General features: G+C 41.3%; 1 protein-coding gene across 1 annotated transcript; it reads right to left on the reverse strand.

Moving 5' to 3' along the window:
* Window positions 1-23,687, reverse strand: LOC149473547 (uncharacterized). Its single transcript, XM_089677799.1, has 3 exons — window positions 23,487-23,687; window positions 2,688-3,257; window positions 1-1,036 (listed from the first exon to the last, which is right to left on the reverse strand). Exons 1-3 carry the CDS (start codon window positions 23,524-23,526, stop codon window positions 900-902), a joined length of 747 nt encoding a protein of 248 aa, XP_089533925.1. The 5' UTR covers window positions 23,527-23,687; the 3' UTR covers window positions 1-899.
* Between the last annotated feature and the right edge of the window lie 1,391 nt (window positions 23,688-25,078).

A 25,078-nucleotide genomic window follows, 5' to 3' on the forward strand; every position in this document is an offset into this window, starting at 1 on the left:
TTTGTATAAAGCTTTATTATATCAAAACAGAAGGCATATACAGAATTTTAAACTGGCATAAAAATGGCCACTACATAATGATTATTCACACACACACCCAGTCACTCACTCACTGACACGAAGTACAGACCTGATCATTTTCACTGTTTCATTATGGTCAATTACCAAAGGTTCTTGGGATGGGAACTGTCAGCATACTGCTCACACATGGCTCCAGCTTTACTGTTCTATGTGGTGTCTACCACAGGCACTGCACAGAACAGGGAGCAGATAATCTAGTTCTAATTAACAAAGGAGTTTGCATTTTCTAAGTTTAGAAGAGTTGTACAAGCGTAATGCACCACTCCATTTTTTTTTTTTTTTCCCCTTTTGTGTTTATCCTTCCATGAGTAAAGCAACATACATACTTACGGTCATGGTAATCGTAAACAAAATTCCACACAACATCAGATTTTTTTTTCAGTAGAGATGGAGCAGAAATTAACTTACAAAATGGTCTCAATTTCCTGCTAAGATATTGAGGAAACCGGTAAGTATTTCTTTCATTTTACAATTGTTGTTTGAAAGATGACTGCTAGAATCTGGCTGGATTGCTGCACACAACCCCACTTCTCATTTCTTCCAGTGTTTTACTTTATATTGGGTACAAATATAAAAGTACAAAAAGTAATGATGACTTACAAGGTAAATCAACCCTTGGCAGCCAATCAGAAAGCATCTCTTAACTTGAAATGTGATTGGCTAGGAGTTACTGCTCTTATTCTTGGCTACTGATTCTTCTGACCACTAAATGTCCACAAAGATGAAAATTTCCATGTAAATGGCCAGAATTAACTTGTCATGAATGCTGCTGTCTATTACAGCCTTGTCTCTGGTTGTGCCATGAAAGCTGTTGTCTATTACAGCCTTGTCTCTGGTTGTAATCCATTTGCTTCTACGTCATGCTTGTTATGTTCATTTTCAATGATGTATATGGAGCTGTCTATGTTGGCTTGTTTCTTTTTCATGAATACCGCAAACTGGTAGAGAAGAGCACCTGTAAGAAAGGTAGAATAAGTCCACTTTCTTAGTGTTTGTGTTTTTAAATATGACATTACATTGTTAACATTAATCTGTAAAACTGGGGACCTCCTCCTTCTTTTTTTTTTTTTTTTTCCCTGTGCCAAATCCACAATATCCATGTCAGTATTTTGGCATTGAACATCCCTGAGAATTATATTTGATTATTGAGCAGCAGATTACATACTACAAACCATTTGAATATGTCCTTTTTTATTGGACACCATCTTTATTTTACTCCTTACATTTCAATCAAATAGCACCTTCTATGCCTATCTAATACTTTGGAGAAAATATATCACAGTTTTCCTATCTCATATATATTAGGGCTGGTTTGGGTGCAAGAACGGGGTTGGACTGCTTGGGTATAGTTTGTTTTCACTATGACTAAGGATGTTTAGGATATCATCTTGATGATCATGTCATACTGTTTCCTCTATTAAAATAAATGATCTCATGATTTAATGTAGCACTTGAGCAGTGAGATATAATATCCATCCAGTCTCATAATCTAAAGCTGGCCATACATTATACAATTTGCTTAGGATTTACTAAAACTATATAATATGAAGTCAAACACTTTCAATTTGTATGCAGACAGGCAGGCTTTTGCACTACATAGTTGAAGGTAAATCTTGGGGAAATTGTATACTGTATGGCCAGTTTAAGTTCCATTATTAACGCTTGCCATGGTGCTATTGCCTTGTAACGTAAATGGCTTTGAATGCTGTGCCAAGAGGTCTTCATCGTGGTTGTGTTGTCCATTTGTATGCTATTTGGCATAGTGTTAGATAATACTGTATATTGTTTGGGTTAAACTGAAACTTCAACCGAATTTGAACAGCGTTGGCAAGACCAAAACCTTTGTATTCCTTTTACTTACCTCCCTGTCCTAGTGACAGTAGTCATGTAGGCAGAAGGTAGGTGGAAAATCTTTACTGGGAACAACAGTACCACCCTCTCCCTCCTTCCCATCTGTCAGAATTACTTCTTTGGGACTTCTCTTAATTCAATAAAAAAAAAATGTTCACTGGAACAGCAAGGGGGATGTGGGGAACCAGATACCAATTAAAATCTAATATAGGTTATTACTCTCAAAACTATAAGAAAATGTTTTGTCTTAAATATATAAAAAAATAAATAAATATGTTAGAGTTTATACCATGGAGCTAAGTTATAAAAAGTGATGCAAAACAATAATAGCACTATAGGCCATGACAATCAAACAAATGTTAGGATTCAGGTTTACATCATAAAAGCTATCTTTTGTATATCTTCAGCCATTTTTTTTTTAATTGTTTTCCTCTGCGTGGACCTCTTTTGGGAAGATGAATAACAGCACTAGGACAGTTAGTGAGGAGATGCCTCCATTAGACAGACTGATGAGATTTATTTGCAGTAGAGTGCAGAAATGGCCTTTTATTGTTATCTGCCCCCCTGTAGCTGATTTTTTTTTTTTTTTCCCTCTTGTCCAAGTGCCAATATTGGAGAAATCTTCCAACTCTACTATAATGTAAGTGGGACTGTGCCAAACAAAGTAGGCAGTAGGATTTTAGGCAGGTAGCTGAGAATCCAGATTAGGTACCAGTAGCAGTTGTATCTTTGAATTAAAATGAATATATACTTACTCAGCACTATAGTAAAGAACACAGCTCCTATGACGAGGGCCAAGACCTCAGCATCTGTTAGACTAGAGGTGCGAATACAAACAGATTTGTTTGTCTCCATTTTAGCAGTTGTATTATCTGGACCTGAACCCCTTTCAGTAAAGTAAGTTATCGGAGGTAAATGTGTGGGATGAGTAACTATGTTTGTTCCAGTGCTGTTCTCTGGGGGACTTTGGACAGTTGTTGGGTTCAAACTAATCCAGTCCTTGTCCAGATGCTCAGTTGAAAAATTGTTACTTTCTGTTGTAGCTTGATAGATATCTGTTACAGTCAGTGTTGAATTGGAAGAAGCTTCTTCTGAGTCAGTAGGGATATCTGTGAAAAGAAAAGTTGTCTCCTCAATTAAACCCCCCTCAATTCCACGTGTCTCTGGAGGGATGCTGAGATTGGAAGTCCTGCTTTCATAAGCTCTTGTCTGAGGCAGGGGAGCTGAAGATTCACGGGTTGTATAGGTGGTAGAATCACCAGCAAGTAAGAAGAATATGTCTGCTGCAGTGTTACTCAGCCAAAAACCAATAGCTCCCACTAAAGCTGTAAATTAAAAATGACATTGTGAATAATTGGGATTTACAGTCACATTTTACATCCACAAGACATAAAAATGATTGGCTTAATAAAGACTGAAAGCATCAGAAGGAAGCTCAATTTTAGTTCAGGTCAGATATCCTATGGGTTCTGGAGCAACAAGAGTAGTTGTTCATGCCATGGGAAGCCAAAACAAAGTATGGCTGTGAGAAAATACATACATTGCTAATAGCCAGCGGTGCATTTTATTACCTTTTCATTTCAATGGGAAAACACATAAGCCAAAAACCACAAAGGTGTGAAAGGACCAGAAGACATATGAGGAGCCAAGGGCTACATTGAACTGTTGTGTATCTTAAGCTAACAGTGGCGGGTGGGCTGATGATCCATTATACATGACAAAGAGCCTTGTCATTGATGAGGGCATTTCACTGTAAGGCAAGCCATACACACATAGGCTGAATGGCAGGAATCTGCACCACCCATATCAACAAACTTGGATTGCAAAATTGAATGTGCTGGGTGGAAATTTGATATCCAGACAATCACAACATCCTATCACATTCAATCACTGTTGGGGTATTTAGACAGGTGTGGGAGTTGTCTGAATACAACAGTGCTCAATGGAAATAAATTAGGGTGGGATTTACTAAAACTAGAGAGTGCAAAATCTGGTGCAGCTGTGCATGTAGCCAATCAGCTTCCAGGTTTTTTGTAAAGGTTTATTGAACAAGCTGAAGTTAGAAGCTGATTGGCTACTGTGCACAGCTGCATCAGATTCTGAATCTCCAGTTTTCATAAATCACCCCTTATGCCTTATGTTTAAACACAAGAAAAAAAGAGAAGTGTAATTGGTGTTTGCTCCAATAGCATAAACATTACTTTATCTTTCCTGTAACATGTTGGGATCTGAGGGCAGAGATTTATACACCCATATTTGGTGGGGCACGTTTTGTCCTGCCCTATGTATCTCTGAATTCATATGACTTGTTGGTATCTACCTGCTTGTCAAAACCCACATAACAATCTATGACTTTAGTACTGCCACTGTTTAGCCAACTAGAAAAATATAAGTACATTAAAAACAGCTCTGTAAATGCAAAGTTAGAATTAAAGAAGTAATGATTAAAGAGAACCAAAACCAAATGTCTAGGTTTCCATTGATGACCAGCTTTTGAAAATATTAGGTGCCATGTGCTTCTGGCTTCTATACTGTCTTAGTCACAGACTCCTAACAAGCACATTGCAATGGAAGTAAGATCAGGTTATCTGCAGACATGTTCCAGGTCAGTGATTCAGAATGTATTGAAAATATATATCAACACGACAGCCGAGCAATTAGCATTTTCAAAAGACAGAGGTCAGCAATGTCAGCCTACATTTTTTCCCCAGCTCGGGTTTCTTTTAAAGCTTATAACAATAAATTGTAATCAGTTTTCAAAATCACCGGATATGAAGCAGTATCTGGGTTATGCAAAGACTTTTCAAGGAATCCCTGATATGAAAGCCTAGGGCTACTTTTACATCTGTGTCTGATCACATCTAAAATACTAATATATATATATATCATATCCAGTGTACTAGAGAAAATGACTGTTTTAGTTTTTATGTTTTGTTTTTTTAAATTATTTTTCCTGTTTGCATCTATCCTGATAGATGTTACAACCAAAAACATAAATGTATTTTATTGGGATTTTATGTGATAGACCAACACAAAGTGGCACATAATTGTGAAGTGGAAGGAAAATAATAAATGGTTTTCAAACTTTTTTACAAATAAATATCTGAAAAGTAAAGTGTGCATTTGTATTCAGCCCCCTTTACTCTGATACCCCTAACTAAAATCTATTGGAACCAATTGCCTTCAGAAGTCACCTAATTAGTAAATAGAGTCCACCTGTGTGCAATTTTTTTTTAAACCGTTTTTTTTTTTTTTTTTTGAAGTTTACAAATCTGTAAACCATTTTTCATAAGAGTGTTGAGTACAGAAGTCAGTACAACTGTGTTGTATAAGCTAAGAATCATAAGGAGGAGCATGGGCTCCTTTGTGTAACTGGGGAATAGATAGCTGTGAGGTGAGGCTACAAGAGAAGTTGGACAATCGTAGTTTACTCAACGTATTGGTGAGTTGAGCTTTGAGATCCCAAATAGATTATCAGAAAGGTTCCATATGAGTGGCTAGTTCCGCAGGAGTAAAGGAGTAATCCGTGAAGCGGTGCCATCTAGAGATAAAGCGACGTGTAGACTTAAAATTCTGAGTAATGTCCAGCTTCTCCAGATTAAATAGGGCAGTTAATGCCTGTATCGCCATCTTGAGCTGTGGGGGGCTTTGGTTGTATCCAAACTTGCATGAGTGCTCTGCGAGCTACCAATAAACAAATATGGATCCACTGAGGAACAGCATTAGGACGTGCAGACATCACGGGTTCTTGATATTTGAAGCGACAGAGCATAGGATCTTTGGTGAGAGAGATGTATAATTGATTAATATAACGAAGAACTCATTCCCATAAGGTAGAAACTCGGGCACATTCCCAAAGGCAATGAAACAAAGTAGGTTGAGTGTGGTCGCACCAAGGACGTGGGGGGGGGGGGGGGGGGGGGGGAGTGACAGCTGGATTTGCTGAGAAAGGATAGTAAGCTCTGTGAAAGTCAATTTCCGCACCTGTCTTGGATAGGACGGGTTCATTCAGTGAAAATGACCATCTTGCTGAAATTGTTATAATATTTTCGCACCCTCCCAGTGCGGGTTCCCCCTCATTTTCTTCGGTTGCTTCAGGCGAAGTTTATGCGTTTTATCTGGGCCAATAAACACCCCAGAGTCTCTAGAAATACGCTCTTTGCTCATAGACTCCAGGGTGTCTTGGGTACCCAATGTAACTAAGTATTATCAGGCGAGCCAGATTGCCCCGCTGTCTATGTTGCACGCTTCCTCCGATGTTCCTCTCTGGGTCCTGCTGGAACTACCTAATTGTGCCCCTATCGCACTGTCGACACTTCTATGGCTTCCCCCCTGCCCTGTGCCCTATGGTGCTGAGTCCGATGTTGCTCCATGGCCCTACAAGTCCGGGACTCGGTACGTTACTCCAGTGGCCCTGATGTCACCCTTTTTGCCCTTGCTTCCAATCGTTAACAACCTCTTTTCCCGCCGGGTCTATATCAGCCGAGGGCATTTTCTTGGTGGGTGGCTCATGGTTTCTCACAGGTGCAACACTTTTTTGATTTTTCGGTCCTTTCCCACCTGGAATGTCCTTCGGGAGTCTCGGGATGTTTCCCCAGCGGAATTTTTTCGGTACCTTCAATTGCGGCACTGGCTACTCTCGCTGAGGGCCACTTCTGCTTTCCCATATCAGAAATCTGCCTTCGAACGGCTTTGCCAGCAGTGCCCGGGCGCCCCGGGCCTTATCTCCCTTCTTTACGCAGCTATGAACAGACGCTCGTCGCACACTTCTCTTTCATATGTTGTTCAGTGGGAACGCGACCTGGGAGTGGGTGGCTGTGGATCCGGAGGACTGGAATAAGTCCTGGTCACTCATAGCTAAATGTTCATTTAATACGACCACGCTGGAAGCAGCCTACAAGGTATTGTTCCGTTGGTACTGGGTTCCGGCTCGTCTGGCCCAGGCTAACCCTAACTGTAGTGATCAATGTTTTCGGGGTTGTGGCCATCGTGGCGATGTACTGCATATCTGGTGGTCATGCCCGAGGTTGGTTCGTTTTTGGTCTCGTGTGTTTGGCCTCCTTTTCACTTTGTTCCATCTCTCCATACGCTGGGATGCTCGGTATGCTTTGCTTCATCGCCCCATACCAGGCCTCTTGGCTCGTCGGCAGCGGTTGGCTTCCTATTTGTTTTTATCGGCCACTAGGACAATTGCTCAGGCCTGGAAGAGTCCGTTTGTACTTTTTCAGGGGGTGCGGGATCGTATGACTACTATGATGCTCAACGAACAGATGTCGAGTATATGCAACGACTCGCAACATAAATTTTTGAAAATATGGGAGCCGTGGTTGCAATATGCCTTTCCCACGCTCCCCCCGGCCAGTGTGGGGAGGTAATGGAGTTTGGTATTGGCGCTCGTGGACCCCTGCTCTTTAGTGTGTGTTTTTTTTTTTTTTTTTTTTTTTTTTTTTTTTCCTTTTCTCTGCTCTTCTTCTTTCTTCTTCTGTTTGTTTTGGTGTGACAGTGGACAGCTGTCTTTAGTTGCGATAGTCAGCGTTTCACTGATGTTATTGTAACCTATGTGCCATTGATAGCCCCTGCGTGGGCATACGTTTTGCCTTATTGGAATTAGAGCGTTGTCTGCTCTATTATGCCTTTTTTATCGGTGCAATTGATAGCCCCTGCGTGGGTGTGTTTTGTTGCCTCTGTTTTATACTGTTTAAAATTAATAAAAACCATTGAAATACAAAAATGAGTAAGATAGTATTTTGTAGACTGGTGTGAGATTAGATGAGAGTAGATTGCCAAGATGGAATAGTTATCCTGATGCAGTGGAACTTCTATAAAGGAGCGCTGGAAGGGATGTTGTTTTGGAGAATAGCACGTCCGGAGGAAGGTCACCAGCTGATAGTAGTAAAAGAAATGAGATCCCGGTAAGGAGTATTTGGCAGCTAGTACTGAAAAGGGCTGGAAGGTATGTTTGGTATCATCAAAGATGGATATGGCTTTAGTAGGTCTGCTATGAGACCAGTGGGTAAATGCTGAATGCTCATTCACAGGAGGGAATAGGAAGCTGGGAGGATATCCTTAGTGGAAGGCCAAGTAGTTTCCGCATTTCTCTCCAGGCCAATACTGTGTCTCTGATCAGGAGATGCGATTGGAGAGATCGAGGTAGGGCCTTGAGGTTAGAATGCAAAATTGCTGGAAGGTGTAGCGGAGACACCAGAATCTCCTCTAGGGAGTAGTTTGAGTAACACGATTTCCCAGTAATCCAATCAAGACACTGATGAAGAAGGCAGGACAGGTTGTAAAATCTAATATTCAGCAGGCCTGCACCCCCTCACTCTTTGGGAGACCTAGTTTGTATAGTGCAATACGCGTTTTGTTTGCTCTGCCATAGAAATACCTGTAGAGCCTTTTGAATCTGCTGAACATCAGAATGTTTTGACAGAATAGGGAGTGTTTGCAAAAGATAGAGCAATCTCGCAAATGAAACCATTTTGTACAGATGACATCTCCGAAAGAGTACAAGGGGAAGAGTCGACCAAGCTTCCAGTTCCTGTACAATCTTGTTGATTAGAGGAGGGTAATTTAGGTAATAAAGAGACAATGGTCCTCTGCCTATGTGGATGCCCAAATACATAATGGATTGTGTAGCTATACCAAAGGGAGAGGAAGGAATCTAATGCTTTGATGCAGTAGCATTCAAATGGCGTACTTCTCTTTTCAAAATTGATTCTTAGGTCGGAGCATTTATGGAAGGTCGCAAACAGGTCCTGAAGTAGTATTTGTATTAGTATTGTAATATTTGTAAAACATTTTTGTAAACCATTTAACATTTTCCTTCCATTTCACAATTATGTGCCACTTTGTGTTGGTCTATCACATAAAATCCCAATAAAATACATTTATGTTTTTGGTTGTAACATGACTTTTTCAAGGCACTAAAATTAAGTAAATGATGTCCCATCATTGGTATTAGGGAAAATAATAGTGCTCCATCCTTGGTTTCAACGGGAGGAAAAGTACCCCATCATTGGTATCAGTGGGAGGAATAGTGCCCCATTGTTGGTATCACTGGGAGGGGTCAATGAAATTAACAACAGGTACAGTAGATGGACAACAATGAGATGACCCCCCCAAAACAGGAATGGTTTTACAGGTGGAGGCCACTGACATTTTTTCAGCACTCCTCTTTTCTGACTGGTTTTAACTAGTTTTGCATTTGGCTAAGGTCAGTGTCACTACTGGTAGCATGAGGCGATAGTACAGGTCTTACAGGCAGTCCAACTCCTGCAGGATGGCAAGGCAATACGTGCCATTGCCAGGTTTGCTGTGTCTCCCAGCACAGTCTGAAGAGCATGGAGGAGATTCCAGCAGACAGGCACTTACTCTAGAAGAGCTGGACAGGGCCATAGAAGGTCCTTAACCTATCAGCAAGAGCGGTATCAACTCCTTTGTTCAAGGTGGAACAGGGTGAGCACTGCCTGAGCCCAACAGATTAATCTCCAGCAGGCCACTGGTGTGAATGTCTCTGACCAAACAATAAGAAACAGACTTCATGAGGGTGGCCTGAGGGCTGACATACTCTAGTGGGCTCTGTGCTCACTGCCTGGCACCATAGAGCTTAATTGGCATTTGCCATTGAACACCATAATTGACAGGTCCACCACTGGCGCCCTGTGCTTTTCGTAGATGAGAGTAGGTATACCCTGAGCACATGTGACAGACGTAAAAGGATCTGGAGAAGCTGTGGAAAATGTTATGCCGCCTATAACTCCGTTCAGCATGACCGTTTTGGTGGTGGGTCAGTGATGGTCTGGGGTGGCATATCCATGGACGCAGAGACATCTACGAGCTAGACAATGGCACCCTGCCTACCATTGTGTAACGTGATGAAATCCTTGGCCCCATTGCCAGACACTATGCTGGTGCAGTGAGTCCGGGGTTCCTTCTGGTGCTAGACAATGCCTCGTGGCAAGAGTATGCAGGCAGTTCCTAGAGGATAAAGGAATTGATACCACTGAATGGTCCCCACGCTTGACTGACTTAAATTCAAAAGAACACCTCTGGGATATCATATTTTGATCCATCCGGTGCTGCCAGGATGCACCCCACACTTTCCAGGAGCTCAGTGATGCCCTGGTCCAGATCTGGGAAGTAATACCCCAGGATACTCTCCGTTGTCTCATTAGGAGCATACCCCGACATTGTCAGGCATGCATACAAGCACATGGGGGCCATACAAACTACTGAGTATCATTATGAGTTGCTGCAATGAAATTTCAGCAAAATGGACTAGCCTGCTGCATCATTTTTTCACTTTGATTTTTGGGGTGTCTTTGAATTCAGTCCTCTGTAGGTTGATAATTTTCATTTCCATCAAAATGGGCATCCTTACGTTCCTAATACATTACTCATCATCAGTATAGATATCCAGCATGATATTTTTCCCCATTGAGATCTGATGTGTTTTCAGAGTGTTCCTTTAAATTTTTGCGCATCTGCAGGGGTCTTCTTGCTCAATGTGTATAGGTTAGACAGGTACAAGGTTTAAGAAAAGCAGAATTTCAGAAGCAAACATGCTGTTCTTTGTGAGCTGCAATAGCACTGGCTCTTGAGAAGGGGGTCATTTAGAATTCAATGTTGGAGCACTCATTCACATTAGGCCATAGTTGACCATCTGCGCCAAGCATCTGCTGGGAGGTTACAATAGATGTGGTCATAGAAGAACCTCATAACATGCTGGGGTGGCCTTTTATATACATCACATCTACCACCCCAGATATTCCATATCCCAGCAATCTGTTGTCCTTGAAAGACAATTCATGTCACAAATATGTTGCGATTAGGTTTAAAAGAACTTAAATCTGCCCAAAATTTGTTCTGTATATGGTTAGGACATATGAAGGGACACCGGGGAATTATATAGTGTGTCAAGAAAACAAAATGATACCTGAAGAAGATTATATAACAATGTGGAGACATATAATTCTGGATATTTTTATGCCCACTTGAGCATGCAGTCTGGCAATGTGAAGACTATTATCGCTTAGGTATGAATTCTGCTGAATTGTTTGTCAATGAAGTGAAACACTCTTAGCACTGCTGACCATTCTGCAAGCACTCAGGTATGTAACATGCTAGTGTTTATTAATCAGCTTTCCTATCTGAACATATCTAAGATCACATGTCAGTGTAACATATTAGACAGGCAGAGAGTTATTCATTCACAGCCTGGGTTAATATGTGATATATAAGGAATCTGGGGATGATATAGTCAATGAGAGAGGCAACGTCTGCTTTACATGGCACAAACATGTTTACATATCTCATAGTGCCCCCATTATGGTTCAACATAGATGGCATTGATTTCAGTAGAAAATGTCCTCATCCAAACATGCACTTGCACATTTGTTTTAAACTGTGTTTACATTGGCGTCAGCTTATAACTGAGCAGTGTAAACAGCAGGTTTTACAAAGCATTTGTACAGCTTTCAGCAAACGATGAAACCTTTAAAGTACAATTCAGCTCCAGTTTGGGAATGTTAAACATCGACCTTAATGAGAGTGCAAAGTACCACTTTAGACCTCCTACAGAGGGCTGCCTGGGGCCGTAGCACATAACTTTCAGGAGTATTTTCCTGCCCAGGAGCTACAGGTGCAGCATACACCTACAACAGAAGTCAATGGCTGTACAATAATATACGCCTACAAAATAAGTCAATGTCTGTACAATAATATACGCCTACAACAGAAGTCAATGTCTGTACAATAATATATGCCTGCAACAGAAGTCAATGTCTGTACAATGATATACACCTGCAACAGAAGTCAATGGCTGTACAATGATATACGCCTACAACAGAAGTCAATGGCTGTACAATGATATACGCCTACAACACAAGTCAATAGCTGTACAATAATATACGCCTACAACAAAAGTCAATGGCTGTACAATAACATACGCCTACAACAGAAGTCAATGGCTGTACAATAACACACGCCAACAAAAGAAGTCAATGGCTGTACAATAACATATGCCTACAACAGAAGTCAATGCCTGTACAATAACACACGCCTATAACAGAAGTCAATGGCTGTACAATAATATATGCCTGCAACACAAGTCAATGGCTGTACAATGATACACGCCTGCAACAGAAGTCAATGGCTGTACAATGATATACGCCTACAACAGAAGTCAATGGCTTTGTAGGTTCAGTGGGTGCACTGGACTCCCTAGCTGCCGTTGTGCAATAGGCTGGGTGTCAGGTGCGCTCCCATAACCTTTTTAATGAAGGGTGGGGCTCCCCTCATGTTTATCTGCCCTTGTTTCTATCCATTTAAATGCATGTGCCTCCACTGTGAGGACTCTTTAGACTTGTAGAGTTAGGACCACAGATACTCAGGGTGCTGTGACGCGGCTCTGTGGCTTACGTATGTATTTGCAAATGTGTGCTAACTAAACCCCTGTTTTTAAACGCATGTTTCCAGACAGGTTAATTTGGTTTTTGATAGTTGGCTAACTGGCTGACAGTTTGAACTGGCTTTTCTTATCCCCCTTTGTTGATAAGATATACATATCCTTGTTCCTTGCCAACAAAAGCCGATATTAGATTGGGGTAGGCTGGCAAGTTGAACTGGATAGTTCTACTTTTTTGGAAATTTCTCACGTAGTGACAGCCCCCCATGTTCACTGTTTAAAAAGCCAGTTATAGACCTGGGCAGGTGATCAGTTTTTTCTTTGTACAATGATATACGCCTACAACAGAAGTCAATGGCTCTACAATAATACACGCCTACAACAGAAGTCAATGGCTGTACAATAATACACGCCTACAACAGAAGTCAATGGCTGTACAATAATACACGCTTACAAAAGAAGTCAATGGCTGTACAATAATACACGCCTACAACAGAAGTCAATGGCTGTACAATAATACACGCCTACAAAAGAAGTCAATGGCTGTACAATAATACACGCCTAAAACACAAGTCAATGGCTGTACAATAATACACGCCTACAAAAGAAGTCAATGGCTGTACAATGATATACGCCTACAACAGAAGTCAATGGCTGTACAATGATATACGCCTACAACAGAAGTCAATGTCTGTACAATAATATACGCCTACAACAGAAGTCAATGTCTGTACAATGATATACGCCTGCAACAGAAGTCGATGGCTGTACAATGATATACGCCTACAACAGAAGTCGATGGCTGTACAATGATATACGCCTACAACAGAAGTCAATGGCTGTACAATGATATACGCCTACAACAGAAGTCAATGGCTGTACAATGATATACGCCTACAACAGAAGTCAATGGCTGTACAATGATATACGCCTACAACAGAAGTCAATGGCTGTACAATAATACACGCCTACAACAGAAGTCAATGGCTGTACAATAATACACGCCTACAACAGAAGTCAATGGCTGTACAATGATATACGCCTACAACAGAAGTCAATGGCTGTACAATAATATACACCTACAACAGAAGTCAATGGCTGTACAATGATATACGCCTACAACAGAAGTCAATGGCTGTACAATAATACACGCCGGCACTCGATAAACATACGCATTCATATGGACGTATATCCCTGTTTGCAGAAAGTCTGCATCCAGGGTCATAAATGCTTGTTATGTAAGTACCATTGGATGGCTGTATGAAGCACCTCTTAGGCCCCATTCTTACCTGAGCGATTTGTAGCTCGAAGCTCCAAAACGCTTGAGGAGAAAAAAATCAGTTATTCTCCATGGAGATGGTTTACATCTCTACTCCAAGTCGCCTGAAGCCAAACACCTGAAGCTCAAACAAGTTCTGGAGTTTTTTTTTGTCATTCAAACCGGGCAGACTGGTGTGTTTTTTTGAGTGTTTCTAATTGCATAGAAATGAATAAAAACATGCGTTTCATGCGGTTTAGTGCATATTGTTGCATGTTTTTCTGCTCAAAAAAATTAAAAAAGAAAGAAATTGTAATAATATATGAATAAATAACTGTAAAATAAATGCACAAATAAACAAAAATGATCATAAATAAATAATAATAATAAAAAAAAGTAATAATAAATAAATAACTCTTAACCTTAGCCCCCTAACCCTAAAAAAATATTATTTATGATAACATAATAATAATAATAATAATAATAATAATAAACACCCAAACCAAACAAATCCCCCCCCCCCCATAAATTCATGTATTATTATTATTATTCATTTATTTTTGTGTTAGGGTGTTTATTATTATTATTATTATTCATTTAATTTTTTAAGGGTTCAGTTGTTAAGGTTAGAGGTTAATTATTATGTATTTCTTATTACATATTGTTCATTTTATTTATTTATTATTCTTTTTATTTATTTATGCATTTATTTTACATTTATTTATTAATTTATTACTGTTATTATTAACACCCTAATCCTATATAAATAAATAAGAAGACAATAAAATAATAACCCCTAAACTTAACCCCTAACTCACACCCTAACCACAACCGCTAACCTTAACTTTAACCCCTTACCCTAACAAAAAAAAAAAAATAAATTAATGATGGAAAAGCTGAAAAACCTAGCAACAAATGATGCAACAGATGATATTTTTCTCTATTGGCTAATAAAAAAAAACAAAGTTCAAAAACATCTGAAAAACGCTGTATGAAAATGTGCAAAATCGGTACAAAAAACCCCCAAAACACTGGAAAAAGGTCAAATTGACTACACTCAAGTGTGAATGCAGCCTAACAGTTTGCTCAGCGCTTTACAATATAACGGGAGACAATACAGCAACAATACAGTTCAATACAAGAGGGATAGAAGGGCCCTGCTCCTGGGAGCTTACAATTTAAGAGGGAGGTTTAGGCTTCAGTAAGAGCTTGCAGCTTCTCTGAAAAGTGATCAGCAGTGGATTGCTTTTCAGAGCAAGGTTGACACAAGGCTGCGAGGCAATATCTTGCCTCTTCACTGCCTGTTTTAACCCTCAAAGGGCTGCAACACACAACCAATTGCATTGCACACAATTGTAGTGTGGTTGCGCTGTGGCCCCAATAACTTCAATATGTCGCGTTTGGTGGAAGTACTACCCACCAAATGTGATGCGATATAATTTTTGCCATGGCTGTAAAGAAAAGCATTGCAGCCATGGCTTGTGCACAGCTCTGAGCAGCTGTATGTCCTTGTTCAGGTAGGTGGTCCAGAGGCAGCCCTAAGCATCAGTCCTAATTAAAGCTTGTTTAAAGCCTGCTGATGCTTGCTAGCAGCTTGTTTAAAGGATAAGTTCACCTGTTTGAACATGTCACACACTAAATACGGGTTTATTGTTCTGCACCCATCACCTCACCCCTGATTCCCCCCCCCCCCCCCCCGAATTGATGTCACAATTTGAAAATAGCATGGCCCTGCAGGGCTCAGCCCATACAGCTACGTCATTCATTCACAGAGCTCTGTGAATGAATGTGCTACAACTACCATCAGCCATTGCAGCCGATGGCTTGACGGCTTGTGCTTACTTAGTTAATGAACTACGAGAGCGCTGGTGAGGATGTATATTTACAAGCCGTGTGAGCACTAACATTTCTAATGACCAGTGCCATTCCATCCCAGTCAATGGAGGGTGCAGACAGTGATACATGACAAGACCAGGGGCGGACTGACCATTCGGGCACTTGGGCAGTGCCCGGGGTCTGTAGGGGGCCCCATGAGATGCCCTTGGTACCTTTCATAGGCTTTTTTGGGTGTGGTTTGAGTGTGGGCTAGGACACAGGGACCCCATGATCCCCTATTGCCTGGGGGCCCCATGAGTTTTCAGTTCGCCCCTTGACAAGACACTGCCCTGTGAACAAAAAGACTTTTTAGGCAGTTCATGGCATAGATGATTCTTCTTTTTCTTTTTCATTCATCCAGCTGTTTGAACGCTGTGACAGCGTGAGGAATGTGCAGCCGATAACCGGCAACTGTATTTACCTGGTGATCTGCTGTGTCATTGGAGGCATCTGATCACGTGGTGAGTGGCCTTTTACCGCATCACGTGATCAGCTGTGTCCGTAGGACAGAGCGAACATAGAGATCGCCCGCCGGGGGTGCGGGAGGGTGCATTCTGGGAGGACATCGTATGACGCTCTCCCAGAACTGGACAACTGCGCTGTAGCTGTCATTCGGCTATAGCGCGGTGGGCAAGTGGTTCATCAATATACAAATGATATAACTAAAGGTTTGGTGGGTAAGGTATGTCTTTTTGCTGATAACACAAAGGTGTGCAATAGGGTTGATATCCATGGAGGTGTCTGTAACATGGAACATGATTTGGCATTGCTGGAAGATTGGTCAAAAAAGTGGAAATTGCAGTTCAATGTTTCTAAATGTAAAATAATGCACCTAGGGAAAAATAATCCCATGAGATAGTACAACATGGGGGTACAGTGTTGGCTAGCACTTCAGAGGAAAAGGACTTGGGGGGACTTATTTCAGATGATTGCAAAATGAGCAAACAGTGTGGCCAAGCAGTGGGGAAAGGGAATAGAATTCTAGAATGCTTCACTGGAGGGGTCACCCGCAGGAGGAAGGAGGTCCTGATTCCCCAATATAGGTGTCCGTGTATGAACCAGAGGTAATAGATCGCTGCTCAGTTCTCCGGCATTCTCGGAGAACACAGTTCTCCAGTGAATGCAGTTTATGAAGCAGTTCTCAGAACTAAGGGAGAACGGTCTCCAAACGCTGGAGAACGGTCTACAAACTCTGGAAAACGGCTCATTTTACTATAATCTCGCAAGATTACAGTAAAAGATCAGTTTACTAAGCAGAGGTAAATTATCTCTGCTTAGTTTTCGGTCCCTCCGATTCTCCAGCTCTGGGCTGGAGAATCTGGAGGGAGAACACAGATCTCCAGAGAAGGGCTGACATGATCTCCTGAGTGTCATAAACTGTGAATGACCAGAGAATAGCTGAGATCTGTTGAATCGCAGCTATTCTCTGTGTCATAAACGGACACCATAGATCTTTAGTTTATTTCTCCTAGATTGTAAACTCGAAAGAGCAGGGCCCTCAATCCCCTCATGTTTTGCATTGTATTGGTATTGTTCTGTCGCATGTTCTGTCCCCCTTTGTAATGTACAGCGCTGAGCGAACTATTGGCGCTTTATAAATACTGTATAATAATAATAATAATTTCGAGGGCCTCCGTTAGAATACTGTGTCCAGTTCTGAGGATCTCACTTACACAAACATATTGATGAGATAGAACAATTCCAGAGATGGGTACCAAAAATGGTGAAAGGTCTGGAGGATAAAACATATCAAGAGCAACTTCAGGAACTTAACATGTACAGTCTGGAAGAAAGAAGAGAAAGGGGAGACATGACTGAAACCTTTAAATACATCAATGGGGTGAATAAGGTTCAGGAGGGCAGTAGTTTCAACACAAAATCAAAATCAAGAACACGGGGACATGACCTTAAACTAACTGGAGGAAAGTTCAAAACTAATCTCAGAAAGTATTATTTTACTGAAAGAGTAGTTAATGCTTGGAATAAACTTCCAGCAGAGATAGTGAGCCAGTCAATAGCTTCAAACATGCTTTGAACAAGCACACATCTATACAAAGCACAGACTCGATGGCAGGCTCAATGGACCACTCGGTTTTTTTCTTCAGTCACTTTTCTATGTTTCTATACAACTTTCTAATATGGAGATAAACCTCAGCAATCCATTGAATTTTTATCTAGTGCGGCAGGGCCTTGTACTACAAAGATGTTGGTAGATCTATAGGAGATTGTACAATCAGATTGTATACTGTATAGCCAGCTTTAAGGTCCCCTTTGACATTAGATGGCAGTCTATTATAATCCAACACAGTGGTGGCTCCTCAAATCTGTCCAGAGGGCTGCACAATATTTTAGTTTTTGTAAATTTGCTATTTTTCTTTCTAGATGGGATTATTCAAATATGATGTGTCCTCCCTTGAATTTGCCTCTATAATTCTGCTTTTTCAGAAGGTCTGTCCCTCAGCTCATCAAAGTGACAAATTGGATGTTTAATTCAGTAGAGCTTGTTCCTTTTCTACAATACATTCCAACACATGCAGAAAAAAATCACCTGTTTGTGTAAATTGAAACTTCCATAAAAAGTGCCAGCACTTCCGGAGAGCCTTCTATATTAAAGAGGACCTGAACTCTGGGAGCTGCACCCAAAAAAACACAGTCACAGGACAAAGGACTGGTCACCAGTATTGTATGGGGTCTTCCTGTATCCTATCTTTTCTCATTACTGACTTACCATGACTTTGCCTTGTTCTGCATTGTAGCTCTATATGGAGGGAACCATCTTAGTAGAGGGAGGGTTTTGCTTCCTTACATCACAGCCTCCAGCAAGGAGAACAGTGAGCCGCACAAAAGTGATATCACCAAATCTTAGGGCAAGTTCACACCACGTGCAATCTAGTGCATTTTTTTTCTGCATTAAACTAGTGCAGAACGCACCTAAACACATTGGAATGCATATGTCTGGAGGAAATGAGATGTAATCTCCAAACATGGAAAGGTTTCTTTACAGTAAGAGCTGCGAAAATGTGGAATAGACTCCCTCAAGAGTTGGTTCTGGCCAGCCCAGTGGATTGCTTTAAAAAAGGCCTGGATTGTTTCTTAGATACACAGAATATAACTGGATGCTAACATTTATAGGTAAAGTTGATCCAGGGAATATCGGATTGCCTCTTGGGGGATCAGGAAGGAATTTTTTTCCCTGCAGGAGGAAAATGTATCATGCTTAGCTGGGTTTTTTGCCTTCCTCTGGATCAACTGTGGGTGTAGGATTTGAACTTTTTTTTTTTTTTTTTTGGTTGAACTGGATTGACTTTTGTCTTTTTTCAGCCAGACTAACTATGTAGCTATGTAATTTTTGAGGGCCAGTTCACACCAAAGAAACGCAGTCTGGATGCGTTTCTGTATGCACGTTTTCGACACGTAATTGACGCATTCTGGTTAATTTTTTTGCCTTTTTCTTCAACTTAATAAGGACATGTGCGTTTTTAGTGTGTTTAGGTGCGTTCCGGTACATTTTTGATACATTTTACTGCCTTTCTGTACAGTTCAGTGCAGAAAAATTTCAGCATGATCTACTTTTTTTTCTGGAACTGACTGCACTGGTGTGAACTGTGCCATTGGAAACCATGTAGCCTACTATTAATGTGTTTATTGATGCAGAAAAAAGATGCACTGGACTGAATGTGGTGTGAACTGGCCCTAAGTTGAAGAAAAAGAAAGGAGAAAAAATCAAAAACACACTGCAACGCATCAAATACATGTCCAAAATGCGCAGAAACGCATCTGGACTGCGTTTGTATGGTGTGAACTGGCCCGTACTCAATCACATATAGATGTTTTCTATAACATAGACTACCTTTACTTTTTGAATTAATATCCACTTTAAAGTAGTAGTAAACATCACCGGAACACTTGTACCTACAGCTACACTTAAATTACAGCTTCCTTGTAGACATGTGCAACACAAAAAAATTTGTTTTGTTTCAATTCAAAATCTTAACAAATTTTGTGTAGTTGGATCGGTAAACTCGTTCAATTTGTTTTCAGGATTGGTTTCAGTAATTCGTATTCATATTCAATATGAAAACATTTTGACCAAATTTGAAAATTTTTCACATTCGAAATTGGTTCAACCAAATTCAAAATTGATTCAACACAATTCAAAAAGGCATTCCAAATCTAACAGATTTCAACCGGATTCAAAAAAATTTGACTGAATTTGAACAGTTAAGCTAGCCATACACGTGCAGATTTAAAGAAAAAAAAAAGTCAGCAGTTACAAAAACTGTAGCTGCTGACTTTTAAAAAAATGGACACTTACCTGTCCCTCGATCCCGCGGTGTGTCCCAACCCCCCCCTTGTTTCACCAGCTTCCCTGTGTTCCCGGCGCTGGCATCTTCAGTGTGGGCACCCGGCTGTGACAGCCTGCGACTTCACTGCTCACTGCACATGTGCGAGTAGCGCTGCGCTTTGTGAATGGTCCTGTAGTTTCTGAGACCTGTCACGTGTCCCAGAAGACTATGGGGGGGGGGGGGGTGACAATTGCCTAGGCGATCACAGAAGAAGTGGGAGCAGGTACAGTCAGTTTTGGGTGTCTGCTCCCCCCCCCACTCCCCAAAGGTGCCAATCCTTAATGGGGAGAGGGGGACCAGTCCTTAAAGCAGAACTTCCCCTTTTGGGTGGAGCTCTGCTTATATTGGTTTTCGAATGTTTGTTCGATTTCTGTTTTCGAATTTGAATTTGTTTTTTAATCGAATTTTGGCCAAATTTTGTTTCATTATTTCGGATTCATTTAAATTTGTTATTTTTGTCATTTGGAACTCTGATATATTTGAATCTCTGAACAACGAAAACATTTGAAATTCGATTCGGAACAAAATGAACCGCACATGTCTACTTACTTGTAGGTACCTGCCTGGTGGGACATTCCATGAGACGTAGGTGGACTGAACAAACTGCAAAATGGGAGGATCATCCTAGAGAAAGAGGGATACTAAGTGTGCCAGAACTTACCCAGAGATCTGTATGTTGGGCTATTATTGCAGTTTCTCACATCACACTTAATAAATGATTTTAACTATGGACTCTTAATACAGGGATAGCCCTCTTAATTGTTTGCTGTGATATAGCTGAAGTAGGTAGCAGGGACGATGGTATCATAAAACTGATGTAATGTCTAGGTACAGATGGGCAATTAGATAGCATGGTGTGCACTACACAGATATACTACAGTATGTATGCATTTGGTAATAATGTGTTACTAAACCCACAACAGTAATAACAGTCTGTATATGCAGTAAAGCATGCTTGTTATCAGGGGCGGAATGACAACTCATGGGGCCCCCGGGCAATAGGGGATCATGGGGCCCCTGTGTCCTTGCCCAAACTCAAAGAAGCCTATGAAAAAGGTACCAGGGGCATCTCATGGGGCCCCCTACTGACCCCGGGCCCTCGGGCAGTGCCCGAGTTTCCAAATGGTCAGTCCGCCCCTGCTTGTTATACTCACTGTGGAATCTAAAGGGTTAATCCTCTGCATTGTGTAAAAAGGCTGTTTGATCCCGACTTCTCTGATCCTCCCCTTCTTCCGGTATCACCCTCTTATCTCCTGATAAGACATATTGTGTGGAGACACTCTGTACATGCTCAGTTTGGTGTGTACTGCTAGAGCATGTTTTTTTTTTCTCTTGGGAGAGTGCATGTGATCAGCACAGTGATCAGCGCTGTCCTGACAGAGGTCTGGGGTTTTGCATCCTTCTAGAGCAAAATGAAAACTCCTCCTACAAGCTTTAACCAGTGCTCTGCTGGACACTGATAGAAGTCACAAGACTGCTATATACTGCTGATGAGAAAAGGTATTTATCAGTTTTATATTTACTACAATAATTGCACTTCCATGTACTTTGGAAGACCGGATATAGTGATTGCATGGTCTGGGGTTTATTAACACTTTAAATGATTCATATTGATCATCTAAATTCAGGAGTTTAGCAGGCCATTATTGCAGGCTCTCTGTATAGCAGAGGTGTCACATTTCTCTGTCTGGAGTGACATCATAAAGTGTCCAGACACAGGCTGAGCTGTACAGAGTGTCACAGATGGGGGAGGTTTAGGAACAATGCTGCAGCTCTACATATGGCTTGTCTGCATCTGTCTCTAGTGATCTGTGACCCCCCTTCATTATGGATGGAACAGGACATGCAGCTTCACCCAGGAGCACTTTATTTCCCTTTGTCTCCTAAACTGATTCTATCAAATACCTTATCATATCATCTATACATTATCTATAAACATACAGCTAATATTTACAACCCCTGTCAACAAGCAGTGCCTTATTCTGAACAAAGCTAGACAGATACATCTATAAAAATTGGAATCACGGGACTACTGCCCATACACTATACAATGTGTACAATCTTCTTAAGTCTAGGTTCACATCTAAGCATTTTCTGCAGCATTTTGCAGAAACGCATTACAATCCATTTAACATGATTTCCTATGGGACACGTTCACATCTCCGCATTTTCATCCGCTGCATTTTTTGGAAAGGGTCAGGGACTTTTTTAAATGCAAAAAGTTGTGTTTCTGGTTCTATAGACTTCACTGGAATGCTGCAGAAAAGCATATTGTGCGTATGTGCCGTATTTTGCATTTTAATCTGCCTAGCAACAAGAAAAAAACGCAAAACGCACCAAAAAATGCTGCAAAAACACGTCAAAAACACATGTGCAAAAAATGCACTGCAGAAACGGATCAAACGCAAACTGCATAGGTGTGAACCTAGTCTAAGATCTACCATCAACTATGTAGTCCTGCCTGATTAGATACAAATTGAATGGATTGTTTAAGTTTCTCCTTCTATAACCCTAGGTTCACATCTGTGCAGGTGGTGCCGCTGCGGATCCGCATGAAAATCCGTGCAGCCGCACCACCCGCACAGAGAAATGGGGACCCATGGGCAGTTGCCATTAGTTCTAATGGCAGGCCGCCCGCACTGGAAAACGCAACCGTACTGGGAACCGAGGTTCCTGTGCAAGCTGCGTTTTCCAAAGAAGTGCAGGGACTTCTTCCCTGCGTGTCACGGGCAGGGGAGTCCATTCAAATGAATGGTCTCTCGTGCCCGTGCAAAACACTGCCTGCACAGCAGCATATATGTGAACTGGGGTTACATAGTTTTGGTAAATCTAAAGACGATTGTATGGAGATTGTGCAATCTGAATGTATAGTGTAGTCATCAGTAAATTCATCGATAAGCAACAATAAATCCACTACCACTTATTTTTAAATGAACAGGCTGGGCAATAAATAGTAGACAAAATATAACAAAAACAATATTCATAGGATGTTTCCCAAAGAGCCCCAATATATATATATATATATATCAGGGGCAGTCTGACAACTCATGGGGCCCCCGGGTAATAGGGGATCATGGGGCCCCTGTGTCCTTGCCCAAACTCAAAAAAGCCTATGAAAAAGGTACCAGGCAGGGGTGGACTGACAATTCATGGGGCCCCCGGGCAAAAGGGGATCATGGGGCCCCTGTGTCCTTGCCCAAACTCAAAAAAGTCTGTGAAAAAGGTACCAGGGGCATCTCATGGGGCCCCCTACTGACCCCGGGCCCTCGGGCAGTGCCCGAGTTTCCAAATGGTCAGTCCGCCCCTGATATATACAGTATATATATATATATATTTGGCAGAGAGAGGGAGCACACCATTAGTGCATGTTACTTTGTCAAACATGGCTTTATGAGTTCAGTAGCTCTATGGAGTACACATAATAAACATCTCTCTAATAAATAACAAATAAATACATTGTATACATGTATAAATACAAAGCACAATATTTCCCTTTTCTTTTTTTGATCCAAAAAATATTTCTCTTTTCTAGATGTGTCTGTAGCAGTGTGAGGACTCGCCTACCAGCCTTGTGCATGCTATTCACAGAGTTCTTTTTGTTAGCTGTCAGTGTGGAAGTAATGACCTGGAACACAAGTTTGCTGGAAGTGGTAGATCAGAGATCACTTACCTAGCAGCAGAAGGATTCCTAGCCCAGGTTTGCCTTTCATTTCCACATTGGATTTGTTGGGAGGATAATGAAGTGGTTAGTAATAAGGCACACAAGCAGCCTGCTTTGCTGCTGCTACACATCGATCTAGTGGAAGGTCCCCAGCACAATGAATGGGACTGGGGCTCTGCTCCACCTCCAGCACTGGAGGCTGAACTCTTCTCTTTCCTCTGGATGGGGAACGTGCTTTCTTAGTTGGGGGAAGGATGTCACAGCTCTTTTATCACATCTCCATCTGGGTGTAAATAAACATGCTGATAATACTGGCTGAAGGTATGGGAGATGTCCTGTATTCTCCATCGACTCCTAAATATCATTATTATTACTATACAGGATTTATGTAGTGCCAACAGTTTGTGCAGCACTTTAGCATTGTTTTTTTTCTGTTTTATTCTAATCATTTTAATCATTTATCACAGGTGTTTATATCGTGCTGACAATTTATTTATTTCAGATATTTATATAGAGCCATCAATTTACACAGCACTTTACATATACAGTTGCAAGAAAAAGTATGTGAACCCCTTGGGATTACGTGGAGTTTTGCATGAATTGGGCATAAAATGTGCTCTGAATGTCATCTAAGTCACAACAATAGAAGAACACAGTCTGCTAAACATAATACTACACAAACATTAGAAAATGCCGTGGTTTAATTGCACATAACATGTAAACATTCAGAGTGCAGGGAGGAAAAAGTATGTGAACCTTTGGACTTAATAACTGGTTGACCCTCCTTTGGCAGCAATAACATCAACCAAATGTTTCCTGTAGTTGCAGATCAGACCTGCACAACGATCTGGAGTAATTTTGGACCACTCCTCTTCAAAAAACTGTTTCAGTGTAGCAATATTCTTGGGATGTCTGGTGTGAATCGCTCTCTTAAGGTCATGCCACAGCATTTCAATCGGGTTGAGGTCAGGACTCTGACTGGGCCACTCTAGAAGGCGTATTCTGTGCTGTTGCAGCCATTGTTTTGTTGAATTACTTGTATGCTTTGGGTCATTGTCCTGTTGCATCACCCATCCTCTGCGGAGCTTCAGTTGGCGGACAGATGGCCGTATGTTTTCCTGCAAAATGTCTTGATAAACTCTGGAATTAATTTTCCCATCAATGACAACAATCCGCCAGGCCCTGAGGCAGCAAAGCAGCCCCAAACCATGATGCTCCCTCTGCCATGTTTTACAGTGGGGATGAGGTTTTGATGTTGGTGTGCTGTGCCTTTTTTTCTCCACACATGGTGTTGTGTGTTCTTCCCAAACAACTCAATCTTGGTTTCATCTGTCCACAGTATATTTTGCCAGTAGTGCTGTGGAATATCCAGGTGCTCTTTTGCAAACTTCAAACGTGCTGCAATATTCTTTTTGGACAGCAATGGCTTCCTCCGTGGTGTCCTCCCATGTACTCCATTCTTGTTTAATGTTTTCCTTATTGTAAATGTGTCAACAAAAATGTTAGCATGTGCCAGAGATTTCTGTAGGTCTTTAGTTGACACTCTGGGATTCTTCTTTACCTCATGCAGCATTCTGCGCTGTGCTCTTGCAGTCATTTTT

The sequence above is a fragment of the Staurois parvus genome, unplaced genomic scaffold (genome assembly GCF_062004578.1).
Source record: "Staurois parvus isolate SC_StPar_1 unplaced genomic scaffold, SC_StPar_1.0 ptg000014l, whole genome shotgun sequence".
In the NCBI taxonomy this organism is placed as follows: domain Eukaryota; kingdom Metazoa; phylum Chordata; class Amphibia; order Anura; family Ranidae; genus Staurois; species Staurois parvus.